The sequence below is a fragment of the Hibiscus syriacus genome, unplaced genomic scaffold (genome assembly GCF_006381635.1).
Source record: "Hibiscus syriacus cultivar Baekdansim isolate YM2019G1 unplaced genomic scaffold, ASM638163v2 tig00003041_pilon, whole genome shotgun sequence".
In the NCBI taxonomy this organism is placed as follows: domain Eukaryota; kingdom Viridiplantae; phylum Streptophyta; class Magnoliopsida; order Malvales; family Malvaceae; genus Hibiscus; species Hibiscus syriacus.
This window is the reverse complement of record NW_024061960.1, coordinates 1,252,339-1,264,128: the sequence shown is the minus strand read 5'-3', so window position 1 is coordinate 1,264,128 and position 11,790 is coordinate 1,252,339. Positions and strand designations below refer to the sequence as shown.

General features: G+C 37.7%; 1 protein-coding gene across 1 annotated transcript; it reads left to right on the top strand.

Annotated features, from left to right (window-relative positions):
- Nucleotides 1–844: 844 nt before the first annotated feature.
- LOC120168383 (protein YLS7-like) lies at nt 845–3,801 on the top strand. Its single transcript, XM_039177095.1, has 3 exons — nt 845–1,451; nt 2,051–2,325; nt 2,831–3,801. The coding sequence occupies exons 1-3, from the start codon at nt 932–934 to the stop codon at nt 3,638–3,640; spliced, it is 1,605 nt and encodes a 534-aa protein (XP_039033026.1). The 5' UTR covers nt 845–931; the 3' UTR covers nt 3,641–3,801.
- The last annotated feature ends 7,989 nt before the right edge of the window (nt 3,802–11,790 follow it).

Genomic DNA, 11,790 nt, shown 5'->3' with positions numbered 1-11,790 from the left:
TTAATTAATAGAACAGAGAAACCGTGATGTGTTGTTGTTGGGTAAATGAAGAGACTTGATTCCTTTTACCTTCTCTTTGGCTTGAGAGACATAGAAATAGTGAAATACAAGGCAGCCTTCGAGTTGCAGGGAACAAGAGAAGCACAAAATCCCTATCTTTCCAATATAATATAACCCTTTCACCCGATCCGAGATTTCACCATTAATTCCCCCTTCCGCTCTCTAAGATCGGGTCAAAAGGTTTCACCTTTCCTCCATCTAATCCTCCTCGGCTTGTGTTCTGTGAACAGTGTAAGTTTGAAGTTCAATTTTTTATTTTTTTTTTAAATTTGTCAAAGTTTCCTTATCGGCATTCAAGCCCAAGCTTGATTTTACTCTTGCGTTGTTATCAATGAAGTTTCTTTTAGATGTTCAATTAATGGTTACGGTTATCATAATGTGATTATCGTCGAACATAAGAGTTTCTAATTTTTTAAGCATTTTCAAAGATTGTTTTGTTCCGTTATGAATTGAAGATTTCCCCCCTTTTTGATTTAAGTTTCCAAGTTTAAGCAATTACCAACTCAATCACGTTTCTTGGTTTCTGATTTTTTTTTTTCATTTAACGTGTGGGATTATCTTGTTTTCTCAGGGCACAAGAAGGAATTCAAGTCTCTCTCCAAGCAATTGTGTTGTTGTTCTGAGACTCTCAATAAGATAGAATAATTTCAATAAATTTTGAGAAGAAGAAAAAAATCTCCCTTTTTGTACAGGAAAGGAAAGTCGGTTTGGGCATTGTTAACAATTTAGCAATCCTTTGTTGGTGGATCATATCCAAGAACACCAGATCTTAGATTCGTCAAAGTAAAATGTCAATAGCATGCATTTAATTAGTTGGTCTTCATATATTCCTGATAGATGATTTTTTAGGACTTTACCTAGTTAGGAAACCATGACATTGGCTTCCCCAAAAGGCTCTCCTAAAATGACCGCCTTACCTCGCAGCCTTTCCTCCATTGCAGCCTCAGTCGTCTTACTAGCAACATTCTTGATTTTTGCCTCTTTGCTTCTGGTTTCATTTCCCTTTGGTTCAGCTGTTAGAGGGTATTTCTATGGCGTTGATAGGAAAACAGCTTTGCTTGATTCTACCTTTGTTCAAAGTTCTGTTAAGGATGGAAATTACATTCGTAAGAATTCATCATCTGGGTCAAATTTAGAACTGCCCGCAATGAGTTTAAATACTTCTGTTGTTGATAAAGCTTCCGTTAGATCTTCCACTGATAAGGATTCACTACCAATTGAGTTTAATAAGGAACTGCCCTCTAGTCCTAAAGATTCGGTTGGTTCAAGAATTAATGAGATGCCGAAGAAACCTGTAGAGCTTCCAGACTCATCATCTAGAGTAACAGAAAAGGTGGAAACTTCAAGTTTTGCGTCAAGCAATGCATCTACGAGCAATTCAGCCGATTCAGGTATTATTCCTTTATACACTTGGTTTCATAGAACATGTGATTGAGATCTATTATTACCTGTCATACATATTTGTTTGAAAGTTTTTGCTTTAGTAGATGTGGAAACTACATCATCTGCCGGAAATATATAGGACTTTGTTGGTTCTGGTTTATTATGTTTTCTCACTAGATTAATGCTAGGTCTCGTACATGGTAGCTTGCTGTTACAAGCCTTATTTATCAAGAATAGTGTCAAATTTGTTCAACTTTTATATCTTGCTTATATTTGATCCCTGGAATATGTGCAAAGTTTCTTCAAGCAGAGGGAAGAAATGCAGGATAACATTATTGAAATGTTTTGTGCTCAGTTATCTATGTTATGAAGTAATGTCCTGAAATGGATGTTCCAAAACCAGTTAAATCAGTCTCCTGTTATTAGAAGAGAGAGAAAGAGAGATCCCTATACATTCTATCTTCTTTATTGATCCCTATTTGATCTCTTGTCTATCTAAGGAACAATGCTTGCTTCAAAGTGTTCCTCCTAATGGTTTTGCTTGTTACCTTCTCTGCCTGCTCCCTTGTTGAGTCCTGGTTCTCATTTTCATTGGTTTCTATCCTAGGCTGTGACCTGTACCAAGGAAATTGGTTCTATGATCCACAAGGGCCATCATACACCAACAACTCTTGTCCAATCATAACACAGATGCAGAATTGCCAGGGTAATGGGAGGCCTGACAAGGAATATGAGAATTGGCGTTGGAAACCCTCTAAATGTGACCTCCCCAGATTTGATGCCAAGAAGTTTCTAGAGTTGATGCGAGGAAAGACACTTGCTTTCATTGGTGACTCTGTTGCTCGAAACCAGATGGAATCACTGTTGTGTCTTCTCTGGCAGGCAAGCATCTGCATTTCTTAAAGTGCCAGTTATTTTCTGAACAAAAATGTTTGGCAGTAAACTCTAAGATTAGTCCCAAGTTTGCACCATAACTTACTAACCAAGGATATTGTGGCCTTCTTGATTATCTTAATCTGTTGTTTAACTTAAAGTTGTTTAGAAGTAGATTGGCTGTAGCCTATGTTTCTCTGATTTGGTTGTGCTTCGGCCCCAGATATATATCCGGCATGGGTATGTTCAATTCTTTCCAAGTTTTCCTATGTATTTGGAGGATGTTTGGAGAGTCATACCTCTATACCCATGTTGGACACAGCTAGATCATGAAAAATGGAGTCGGAGCAGCTTAAACTATAGCTTTGTCATAGGATTATCAGGCTGGAGTTATCATAATTATTAGCTTTAGTAAACACTTCAGTAATCTTTTGCGCTCAGTATAGTGTTAGAAACTAGGTTTGTATTGTGCTTTTTTTATTCTCATGACAAAAAACTTCTGGGTTAATTTCAGGTTGAAGTTCCGAAAAATCGTGGAAACCGAAAGATGCATCGATATTATTTCAATTCATCATCCGTAATGATTGTTCGGGTCTGGTCGTCTTGGCTTGTCAGTCAAACTACTGAAAAGTTTGACTTTGCTCCGGAGGGTGTTACGAAGCTGAATCTTGATGTTCCTGATGATGGCTTCATGGAATTCATACCCCAGTTTGATGTGATTGTTCTCTCTTCTGGTCATTGGTTTGCCAAACAGTCTGTCTATATCCTGAACAATGAGATTGTAGGAGGACAATTATGGTGGCCGGATCGTTCTCGACCTATGAAGGTCAATAATGTTGACGCATTTGGAATGTCTACAGAGACAATTCTGTCTGCACTTGTTACACATCCTAATTTCACCGGCCTGACCATTGTACGTTCCTTTTCTCCCGATCATTATGAAGGCGGGGCATGGAATACCGGTGGATCATGCACCGGGAAAGTGAAGCCGCTTGGAACTGGTGAAATAGTAGAGAATGGGTTCACAAACATAATGCACAAGCAACAGGTGACAGGTTTCGAACGTTCTTCGGAGAAGGCAACAAACAAGTCCAAGTTGAGGCTGATGGACATAACTGAAGTTTTCGGGTATCGGCACGACGGTCATCCAGGTCCCTACCGGAGCCCTGATCCGAATAAGATAACAAAGCGTGGGCCTGACGGGAAGCCTCCGCCGCAAGATTGCTTGCACTGGTGCATGCCGGGTCCTGTTGATACCTGGAATGAATTTGTCCTTGAAATTATAAGAAGAGAATATGAGGGCCACCGAGACTTTTCGTCTTGAGGATTACATAACACGAGTGTGCTTTTTGTTTTGTAATTGAACTATTGAAACAGTAACATATTCAGTGAAATGTCTGGTTAGAGTGGGGGATAGCTAGTCCTTTTGTTTATATATTGTATTCGCGAATGTAAGATTAATATTATTTGATAAATTATTAAAAGTATTATATTATCTCATCTTTGATTGTGGGAATATAATATTAGAGAAAATAATCTCAGTGACCAAATATGTCTTATAATATACGATTTTAACTAATTTTTTTTGGATTTGTCAAAATGACCAACTAAATCGCAATGCGATCGATAATTCGCAAGCGATCTCCTGTATTGCAAATTAGTTTCCAGATTTGCAACGCGATTCTGACTATGGCATTGTGATTTCCCAAATTCGCGTTGCGGTTTTTCTAATTCGCAATGAGAATACGTAAATCGCAACGCGAATTTGAAAAATAGCAATGCGATTACGTAAATCGTAATGCGATTTACATAGCGCCATTCGTATTAACGCGTATTTTTTTTTCAAATTCCAAACACGAATATATTAATGAATCGGAACACTGAACCGTCCACAGTATATCCCGTAATCGCAACTCATAACCTAAAACCCTAAATCACAACTCAGTCTCATCTCCATCTCTCACTCTCTAAGGCGACATCCGTCCGAAAATCACCAAATCAACCACCGAGGGTTGTTTTTTAATATTTTACTTTGAAATTTTTGCATTATTATTAAGTTTTTTATTGAAATTGATGATAAGTTTACTGGTGTTTTCATAATAGATTAACCATTTCACTTAGATTGCTTATTATCATTCGATTATTGCCAATACTGCTAACTGTTTAGTCTTTAACCCTGTGAAGTTAGTATTTGTCTTTGTTTTGTCTTTTGGTTGAAGTAATGCATCCATCAAGTTTCTTTCAATTTTAGTATTTGAAACCGAGAATGACTATCGCAATGCGATTCTGTCGTTGCGATTTCATTTCGCGTTGCGATAGTCAAATTCGCGTTGCGATAGTCATTTTCGTGTTGCGATTTTCATTTTCGTGTTGCAATTTAAAGTTTCAGAAACTATTCTTCTCTGCAAATTGAAACTTGAATGAATTGCATTACTTCAACCAAAAAACAAAAACAAATACTAAATTCACAGTGTTGCAAATTTAAGTTTGAAGAATAAACTACTACTTTTATGTTTATTGTTCTTGTTATATCTTCACAGTGTAGTTTTTGGTATATCTAAATTGGTATGTTTATGTTTTTGCAGAACTTTTATTCGGCTCAATTGACCTTAAGAAAAAGTAAGCCTGGCCAAACAATTGCGTCGAAGCTTTCACCTACACAAAGAAAAATATTTGAGGATACTTGCTTCGGGTCATGGCTGAAAGTACAACATCCGGGTGGAGATGCTATGTTGACCCATCTGTTTCTTCAAACCATGACTAACGATCTACCAGAGACTATACAACGTCGTGATGAAGAGAAATGTTTGATTTTCCACCGTATACGTGTTTTGGGCGGGAGGAGTTTTGCTTAATCACCGGTCTACGCTTCGGACACGATGATGTAGATCGGTACACTACATATTACCCGCCTATCATGGTTTTCCCGGTTTTTCCTGAGCTGTCAACGAGAAGCCGAATTTACACGTGGAAGACTTGACGAGATTATTGAATAAGAAAGATGGTTTTACTCGGATGGATGACGTTGATGTTGTCCGAGTATGCCTTCTAATACTTTGCAAGCCGCTTTTTAGGCAGAGAGGCCCGACAACCTATTCCTAATGATCTAATTAAATTGGCAGAGGACCTAAATGCATGGAATCTATTTCCGTGGGGTTCGTATCTATGGAGAGCTACATGGAATAAGTTGTCGTCTGCCTTTGATGATCGAAAAAGTTTGCGTGGCGATGGTTCCAAATACACTTTGTCAGGCTTTATTTGGGCCTTTAAGGTAATAATTTTTATATAATGTTTTCAAAATTATAATTAATTCTTAACAATTACAATGTTTGTTATTATAATGTTTGTAGATTTGGATATTTGAGGCCTTTCCCGCCATGCAGACATATGCATTAAAAACTTCTAATGATATTCCTAGGGCTATTTCCTGGAAGAGGAAACGGTCCTTGCAGCAATGGGAAGATTTACTACCGTATATTACAATAAATAATGTAAGTTAACACAAATACTACCATATGTTTATAAACAAGTTATTACTAGTACACGTTTAACTTTGTTTGAGCTTTTATATTGTTAGGAGGCCAACACTCCATTACAGAGGCTGACACCCACGGAAGCTGAGCTTGCCACTGATTGGTGGCAAGCTAGTAAGCGTTTTTTTGATAGCACGGATGATGAGCAGCCACCACTTCGAGAGCCATCACCTCACCCAGAGCCATCACCTGATCGACCCGAATATACACCTCCACAACGAAAGTCATCACCTATTATGTCACATCATCGAGCCTCTTCTCCGCCATCACCTCATGATAGGCGACCGGCAAAGATGCCACGACGTTTATCTCCCTGTTCTCCACCTCCACGGGATGAGTTAGGGGAGTTACGTAATGAGGTCAATGCCTTGCGTGAGGAGGTCGGTACTTTACGCGATGACAATGGTGCATGACGTGTTGAGGTGTCTACTTTACGTGGTGAGGTAGCAGCTCTACGTGAGATTGTAGCATCGTTGCAGAACGAGGTTTATACTCTACGCAACGAGGTAAGTTTAATATTTTTCATATTTAACTTGATGATAAATTTACTCGTAATTTCACTTAGATTGCTTAGTAAATTCATTCAGTTGCTGCTAATATTGTTTAACTGTTTATTCTTTAACCCTGTGAAGTTAGTATTTATTTTTGGTTGTCTTTTGGTTGAAGTAATGCAATCCATTCAAGTTTCAATTTGCAGAAGAAGAATAGTTTACTATCGCAATGCGAAAATGACTATCGCAACGAGAGAATTGCAATGCGAAAATGACTATCGCAATGCGAATTTGACTATCGCAACGAAAGAATCGCAATGCGAAATGAAAATCGCATTGCGATTCTCTCGTTGCGATAGTCAAATTCGCATTGCGATAGTCATTTTCGCATTGCGATAATCATTTTCGTGTTGCGATTTTGTTGTTGCGATTTTCATTTCGCATTGCGATTCTCTCGTTGCGATAGTCATTTTCGCGTTGCGATTTTAAGTTTCAGATTCTATTCTCCTTCTGCAAATTGAAACTTGAATGAATTGCATTACTTCAACCAAAAGACAAATACTAACTTCACAGTGTTGAAAATATAAGTTTCAAGAATAAACTACTACTCTTTATGTTGTCATTGAACCTGCACTAAACCTATATGTTGTCCTTTTAAATGTTTATATAAGTGCTTACTTCATGAATGTTATCTGATGCATTTTGTGAACAATGATATAATAATGACTTGGGTGAATACCGTGCAAGTTTGAAATATATTTTTCTTTGTTTTCACTGTTTAATATCATGTCTGTTTATTTACTGATTTAAGTATTAATTTATTTTTAACGGCCCGCTAAGGTGGATGCTCTACGTCAGGTTTTTCTTGCAAGACAAAGTTCACGCATCAGACGGCGTGCGCGTGCCATTACGTCTCCGTTCACCCCAATAGTGCAAATAATCCGTAAGAAAAAGCCCGACTCACCTGTCATCGTTCAAGTGGCCTCCCCTATCGTTCAAGAGGCCCCTATCATCCCTCAAGAGTCCCCTCCCACCGTTCAAGAGGCCAATGTCATCGTTGAAGAGGTCTCTCCCAACATTCTAGAGCCCGATTCACACGGCGTAATATATCGAATTATTGAGCTCCCTCACGTGCCGGACATGATGGATGACTGTTGGCTTTCGTATAAGTTACCGGCCAGTACCATTCCGGCAGATGAAGTGGAGAGGAAACAACTACCGGAAACAATTCTGGATAATACCCTTTGGGCTAACACCGCAGTTGATTTTTATCTACATGAGCGGAGCCAAGGGTGTTACGCTGATATATACAAACTCAACGATGATATGCATTTGTTGATTGAACGGTCTTGGTGGGGTGTATTATTAGGGGTTGAAGACAACGACTATTTCGATGGGGGTAAGTTATATTTATTCTATATTTCAGTTTGATTAATTTTTTTTAAAATTTATGTAATTCACTAATATATGTCTTTTTTTGTAAAACATCATATTGATGCATGGGTGACACGTCTTCTAATTGTAAGGAAATTGAAGAAAAATATAAAAAAAACGCGATATACAATTATGTCGACGTCTTTTCACGTAGTTCACTTGAAGAATCAATGACAGGAATCATATGTGTTGGCTAATGGACAAGCTAAACTTTATCCTGCATGTGGGAGGTCGATAAGGTTAGTATTTGTTTAATATTTTAAAGGTGTTCATAAATAAGTGTGCAATTTGAATTATTACATTTCGATGCAGGTGTTTATCCCTATTTTGGACCGTACTCATTGGCTTCTCATTGAGCTTCAGCTCCCATCCCTAAAGACAATAGTATATGACAGCATGATAAATTACATATCATTGTCTGATTTGAGAGATATTATTAAGGGATGGAGCTCTCATTTGGCTAAATTCTTGGATGCAATTAATTATTGGACTAAGTCTGGAAACAAGAAGCCAAAGATGTTCAATGTTACAGTTATCAGAGACGAGACCGCGCCACAACAAACGAAGGAAGCCAGAGGGGATTGTGGTCCTCTCGTATGCATGTGCTTGGAGCGTTTGATGACAGGAAGTACACATTTTCTACCTCCAACCGATAGAGATAGAGGTGCAGTAGGCTTGTGGTTTCGGCATTTTATGGCTAGAGCGATATATGCGAGACGTTGCCTACCTGCATCCGCGTTATGAAAGTGTCCATAAACAATTTGTAAGTCAAATGCAAGTGTTGTTAAACATATATACTCTTTTTGGTTTGAAAATGTTTGGTTAAATAGCTAGAATTCAATAATTTGTTTGTTTGTAGGTTTTAGATGTGTAGAAAGTGTTGTTGATTCAATGTTTGGTTTCTGCAGGTTAATCCTGAAGTGAGCTGCGTGAAATGGATGTATGGGTGCAAAAGTTGATTTCATTATTATTTTTTGATTGTTTAATTGATTTGTAAAAGATGATTTGTAAATGTTGATTTGTTTAATTGATATGTACATAATATTTGTGCTTGTTTAATTGATTGAAATGTAATAGTTGATTTGTTGATTTCAATCTGCATTATGTTGAATGCAAAACAGACTATCGCAACGCGGAAATGACTATCGCAACGAGAGAATCGCAATGCGAAATGAAAATCGCAACGAGTGAATCGCAATGCGAAAATGAAAATCGCAACGCGTTCGCGTTGCGATAGTCAATTACGCGTTGCGATAGTCATTTCTGTGTTGCGATAGTCATATTCGCGTTGCGATTTCCGCGTTGCGATAGTCAAATGAATGTCTAATAAGTGATAACAACTGAACATATCATAGCAATGTTCAAACTCAAGTTACTAATACATGCCTAACTGAAAATGTTAAAAGTTCACACATAATATACACATAATACAACGTTTGCATTTAAAAATCACCTAAGTTAACAGTCCCAAAAGGTGAAGCCGGTTGTGATTGAGATTTTGATGAGGATCCATATTTTTATAAAGGAAAAGATGATTGTGATGGCACTGGTGATCCATATGTCAACCTTGTATGACCACTTTCCTTGCACCGACTACATGTCGATCTCTTCTTCTCTTCACCCTTAGACGGTATACGATCGTGACTTTTTGGTCGGCCAGGTAGCCTTCTGTCCATGGCTGGTGGCAAAACTGTTTGTAAGTCATCTGGTATGTCCCACTCAGAAGGATGTGGAATAGGGTAGACAATCTCGCCATAAGTCTGTCGATATACTTCTGTAGTGTAGCAATCCATAGCGTATGCGCTTGAATCATCTTGGTTTAGATGAAGAGAAACTTTTATAACATGGCCACACGGATAACCAGATGTTTGCCATTTTATACAACTACACGTCTTTGCATTTAGATCGACAAGCCCATTTAAGTTATTATCCAGTACTTCAAACAAAGTGTTTGAACATGGTTCAACTCTCCATGACATTGACTTCACATCACGTTTCGTTATCTTTTTTTCTGTCCATGGTGTAACACGATGTTCCAATGTTCCTGTAAATTTAAATAAATAATACTTAGTAAAATATATGATAAGTTACGAATTTAAAGAAATATACCTGCATGGTTTCTTTTCTTGTAGTACCACTGTTGAATAGAGGCTAAAAAAACTCCATTAACATAGTAATGGGTAATTTCCGGGAATGACGACTTAGAGCATTGATTGATTCTGCACTATTAGATGTCATGAAACCATATCTTGCTTCAAGTTGATGTACTCTTGACCATCTTTCAAACCCGACATCTTCTAGTGTTTGAGCACACTGAGGCAAAACACGTCTTAAACAGTTTATATGCTTATTAAAATCCACTTCCCGATAAGCTTTACAGCCTTCCAGTATGTCCATTTGTGATTTTTTATACCAGCAGACCATGATTTAGATTTCTATACAAATGAACACCCACAAAGTCCATGAAAAGCATCTGGGAAACCCTTCTAACAGCGTTGTCAATTGAGTTTGCCCTATCGGATATGATTGTCAGATTGCTAATAGGACCTATGCATCCCTAAGATGCCCCATAAACCATGTCCATGAATCAGAGGTTTCAGATTTGCCAACCCCGTAAGCTATTGGCAGTATCCCATTGTTAGCATCCATGGCTACTGCTAATAAGTTTACTCCAAGATATCGACCTTTTAAATGTGCTCCGTCAACTATAAAAACTGGGTGCATGCAATTAATAAACGAACGAATCTACAAAGTCATATACACAAGAAATATAATCATTTAAATGTGAAATCCATGTAACTAACAAAAATGAGTCAACAAAATTATATTGATTTACTAACCGCATCACCAATGGCGATAAACAGCAACTCAAAGCGTCCATCTCTATCTGTTTTGATATAAGTTACCGACCCAGGATTTTTCAGCTTTAAATTGTGACAATAAGCCGGCAGTTGGGCAAACGATGCTTCTGGCGACCCCCTCAACAATTCCAAGGCATAACATTTGGCTCCCCCAAGCTTGAGAATATGAGATACTAATCTTGAACCGAGCATTCATGTCAGTCATAATTTCATGTCCCCGATATACCCTGCCATTCAAAAACATTAACTCAGCCAGAAAACCACCCAACACCTTTTTGTTTGCATGTCTATGGTGAGGAAAAACTTGGGTTCTTGAACATGTATGTTTATCAATAAAAGTTCTAACTTGAAACATTTCGCAATCTTTTATCCTCTTTGCAATCATACGCGACGTACAGTTTTTGTCAATCATACACCTTGTTTCGAAATGATCTTTGCTTGATTTGTTAACTTTTAGTTGATAACCATCTTCCACACATTTCGTATACAAAGCTATCTTCAAGTATTCCTTTGTATCAAAACAATCATCTTTCTTGATACGAATAATTTTTGTGTAACAATCAACTGCTATCTTTACCAACTCTTCTTCCGGTATCTGAAGTAATTCTGGCATATTCCAATTATACTCCCGTGGCATTTTCTTCGGGGACTTTTCTTTGGTGATTTCTTATTCTTCTTTTTCTTCTTCAGTGTTATATGAATTACAGAATGGATGTTCAACATGTTCATTTACAGTCGTAACTTCCTCCTCATTATCATTAACAACATCTTCCTCGGTAACAGCTGTTTCATCATCAAAATTCGGGTATTGACCAATATCAAAATCATTACACGCAGGGTCTGTTTCTTCTTCTGAAATATCATCAAAATCCGAGTATTGACCAAGATCAAAGTCCGGGTATTGACCAAGATCAAATTTCGAATACTGACTAGTACTCACAATTTTTTCTGTTGGCTCATCATCGTCTAACTGGTCAATACGAAAACCGGAATTTGGTGCTGAAAGTTGATTGGGATTTGGATTAGGGAAAGGTTGTGAGTTTTGAGATTGTGTTTGGTATTGGAAATGTAGTGAAACAAAATTTGCTTGGTGATGAAATTGTGGTGGAACCATTAAATTTTGAGCACCATAAACTGGGGTTGAAAAACTTAGTT

Excerpts from the sequence above, each read along its gene's own strand:
- LOC120168383 (XM_039177095.1), top strand. The coding sequence starts at position 932 with ATGACATTGGCTTCCCCAAAAGGCTCTCCTAAAATGACCGCCTTACCT. Across the intron at positions 1,452-2,050 it reads GAGCAATTCAGCCGATTCAG|GCTGTGACCTGTACCAAGGA; the intron begins GTATTATTCCTT and ends TTTCTATCCTAG. Across the intron at positions 2,326-2,830 it reads TGTTGTGTCTTCTCTGGCAG|GTTGAAGTTCCGAAAAATCG; the intron begins GCAAGCATCTGC and ends GGTTAATTTCAG.